Source organism: Entamoeba dispar, genomic scaffold, assembly GCF_000209125.1.
Source record: "Entamoeba dispar SAW760 scf_1105229463773 genomic scaffold, whole genome shotgun sequence".
Lineage (NCBI taxonomy): Eukaryota > Evosea > Mastigamoebida > Endamoebidae > Entamoeba > Entamoeba dispar.
The window spans coordinates 4276-7455 of NW_001855860.1; the positions used below are offsets into that span (position 1 = coordinate 4276).

Here is a 3180-nt window from a genome sequence, read left to right on the forward strand (position 1 = left end):
TTGTCTAAAGAAGATGTATCTATTTATTTCAATGTTGGAGATCGAGTCAAAGTTACTGATGGAATGTATGCAAATGAAACAGGTATTATTGAAGCTATTAAAGGGGATGAGGTATTTGTTTTTACAGATAAAAAGAAAGCTAGTATTTGTGTAAGTCAAATTGATTTAGAAAATACTGAAGAAATTAATCAAGAAATTACAGTCTTAAATGGATATTATGTTAATGACTTTGTTCAATTATCTGAAGGAGTAGGATTAATATTAGAAATCTTGCCACAGAACAATCGACTATTAGTATTAAATGATAATAACAAAACACAAGAAGTTGACCCATCAGTTATTCAAGGTAAATTTCAAGAAAGAAGGGACGCAAGGTGTAGGGACAGAAATAGAAATTATGTTTCATTGGGAGATCTTGTTAATATTGTTAGTGGAGTCTATTCTGGAAGAGTAGCAAAAATTCTTCACATCTACCAATTTACAAAGATATTTGTTCAGTGCCCTGGTGTTTTAGAAAATAACTCATATATTGTTGTTACAAATAAAGATATTGTTGGTCCTAATGCTTCACACCAATCATCTATTTCTAAAGCAGAACGAAGAAATGAACGCAGAGAAGATAGAAGAGAAGATAGAAATAATTTTGAAGATCCAAGTAGTGTAAATCGTATTTCCTTTAGAGATTTTAAAGGAAAGAAAGTTATAGTAAGAGAAGGTCCTTATAAAGGATACCAGGGAACAATCCGTAATATTAAGGGTAAAGACTTCATGATTGAGTTATCTGCAAACCAAAGAATTATTAAATTAGAACAAGAAGCCTTTGGAACATGTGATTCAAGTACTTGTCGTCCACAAATCTCTCATATGGCAACTCCAGGTCAACAACCAATGAGAGTTACAAACTACCCACCATCCACTCCTGCTATGAACTCACAATATACAACCCAAACTCCAATGCCTAATTATCATAACACTCCAATGCTAAATCCAGCAACACCAATGACACCGTCATTAGCCAGAGCCCCACCAAAAACGCCTGGTGTTATGAGGTTTAAAGAAGAACCACCTCGTACTCCTTATTGATTGGAAGTTTTTTTTTCATTAAAATATTTTTTTATTTGTCTAGAATATATTCGTGGAATAATCCCTTTTTTTATTTAAAACTAATTATTTTCATATTGACAATAATTACACTTGAAAAAATCATTTAATAATAATGACTATAATAATAAAATTTATATTCATATTTTAATACCAATAAATTATTGTTGAATCTTCTATATTTTTTGGTTTTATTATAATTTTTTTTAGTTTAATTTACATTATTATTTAATTTGTAATGAATTTATTGATTTTGTATTAAATTTGACCTTGTTATTTATCATTTAACTCATCCAATTTTATGTTTAAAAATTTATTTAATTAAAAAGTCATCGTTTGTATTTAATTTCTGTTTTGTTTTTGTTCTAAACATAATGTATTTTGTTTTATTTTCATTATTTTTTATGGTTTAATACTACACCCAAATTGTCAGATTAATTTAATATAAATTTTTTTTTTGCTTTTGGTTGTTGTGAAATTATTAGAATAAACAAAATTCAATACTAATTCTACTTTATTTATATTTTTAAATTTATATCTTACATTATTTTTAACACATGAATTTAAGCACACTATCAGTTATTTATTAATTTATTAAATAACTCACATTTCATTCTTTACAATGTTTTTCTTTTACTTCTTCTATTAAAATATCATTCATTATTTCAATATCAGTTTAACATATTGAATTAGTTTTATTCATCTCAATTAGTTTGATAAAATCACAATTCATAATTTATCATTGATTTAATTATCTAATTGATTGATAAAACCAAAGGATAAATTATGTATTACACTTATGAGATGAATGAAATGAACAAATGTATTAAAATTTATATAAACAGAAAACTATTAAATAAATTATTGTATTATGTAAGAAGTGTATATAAATTACTATTAGTTAATTATTTAATATCACCATAAAACCCAATCACATATTATTTTCATTCATATGAATATTATTTATTTTTTTTTTAATAATATAGTTGGAATGATGAGAATATCTAATTTAAAAATATTATAATTATATTATAAATAATTAATAAACATATACAAGTCACATTACACTCTTTTTATGGACTTTTATATAAATGTTAGTATTTATTTATTTTTTTTTTTAATTAGTAAATGACTTAACTTAGTTTCATAAACAATAAAGAAACAATCAATGAATTTCCTTAACTTCCAATTATCTGACTACATTTTATCGAATAGATTATACTTTTTTAAATATTAATCAATTCTTTGTCAGTACTTTCTAAATATCAATAATAAAAGTTGAAATTTTTATTAACGAATTGTTCTTGAAAATTTGTAGTCTAAATATCATCTAGTAAGTCTAAGGATAGTACTACATTTTGTTTCATTTATTTTTATCCTATGTAGTCTGTTTTTTTCTTTCAATAACAAACATTCTCGAATAATGATAAATGAGTTAATTCTACTGTTTATTTATGATAGATTTCATGTTATTTATTACATGAGTTATTGTTCAGTTATTTTAATAAATGAGTTAATGATATTATCACTACTAATGATATCTAATTAATATGAAATATCATAATTTAATATCTCGTTCATTTTATAAGTATAATAGCAACTAAAATTATTTGTATTTTTTGCTATCTTTTCATTTACTTGACTCTCTTTTCATCTATATTCTATTTAATCTCATATAATAATGGATAAAAATAAATTTATCTAATCTTATTTTAAAATAAATAACAAAAATACCAATAACAAAAAATAATAATTTAAAAATAGAATATTCTAATAAAGATCTTAAAAATAATTAAAAACTAAAAGGAAGTATATTAATAAATAATAAAGTATTGTAATAAATTAGTTTATTTATAATTTCATTCTTATCAAAAATAAACATTGTTATTCAAGTTCATTACTTTTGACAGAGGTAGAGCTATTTATAGAAAAACAGAAGTTACAGTTTAAATAAGGGAGAAAGGAGAGATCAAGAAAACTATAAAAAGGCAATTTTTAATTTTTTTACGTTTAATAATTTTATAAAATTTGAGTCAGTTTCTTTTTTCAGTATACTTTTATTAAATCGTGTATAAGAAA

General features: G+C 23.1%; 1 protein-coding gene across 1 annotated transcript in view, besides 12 other annotated features; it reads left to right on the top strand.

The window, feature by feature from the left end:
• EDI_020280 (suppressor of ty, putative) overlaps positions 1–1083 on the top strand; it is a gene marked incomplete at both ends in the record, with an annotated part of 2264 nt that extends 1181 nt beyond the window's left edge. Inside the window, one exon of the mRNA XM_001733505.1 lies at positions 1–1083. This exon is cut by the window's left edge and continues 124 nt beyond it. Within this exon, the coding sequence (XP_001733557.1) occupies positions 1–1083 (1083 nt within the window).
• A 7-nt stretch (positions 1084–1090) lies between these two features.
• Positions 1091–1120: a sequence feature (AT_rich).
• Positions 1121–1197: 77 nt separating this feature from the next.
• Positions 1198–1254: a sequence feature (AT_rich).
• Positions 1255–1275: 21 nt separating this feature from the next.
• Positions 1276–1336: a microsatellite.
• Positions 1286–1427: a microsatellite.
• Positions 1428–1534: 107 nt separating this feature from the next.
• Positions 1535–1560: a sequence feature (AT_rich).
• Positions 1561–1614: 54 nt separating this feature from the next.
• Positions 1615–1655: a sequence feature (AT_rich).
• A 25-nt stretch (positions 1656–1680) lies between these two features.
• Positions 1681–1703: a sequence feature (AT_rich).
• Positions 1704–1925: 222 nt separating this feature from the next.
• Positions 1926–2017: a sequence feature (AT_rich).
• Positions 2018–2056: 39 nt separating this feature from the next.
• Positions 2057–2148: a sequence feature (AT_rich).
• Positions 2149–2182: 34 nt separating this feature from the next.
• Positions 2183–2225: a sequence feature (AT_rich).
• Positions 2226–2815: 590 nt separating this feature from the next.
• Positions 2816–2930: a microsatellite.
• Positions 2931–3091: 161 nt separating this feature from the next.
• Positions 3092–3131: a sequence feature (AT_rich).
• Between the last annotated feature and the right edge of the window lie 49 nt (positions 3132–3180).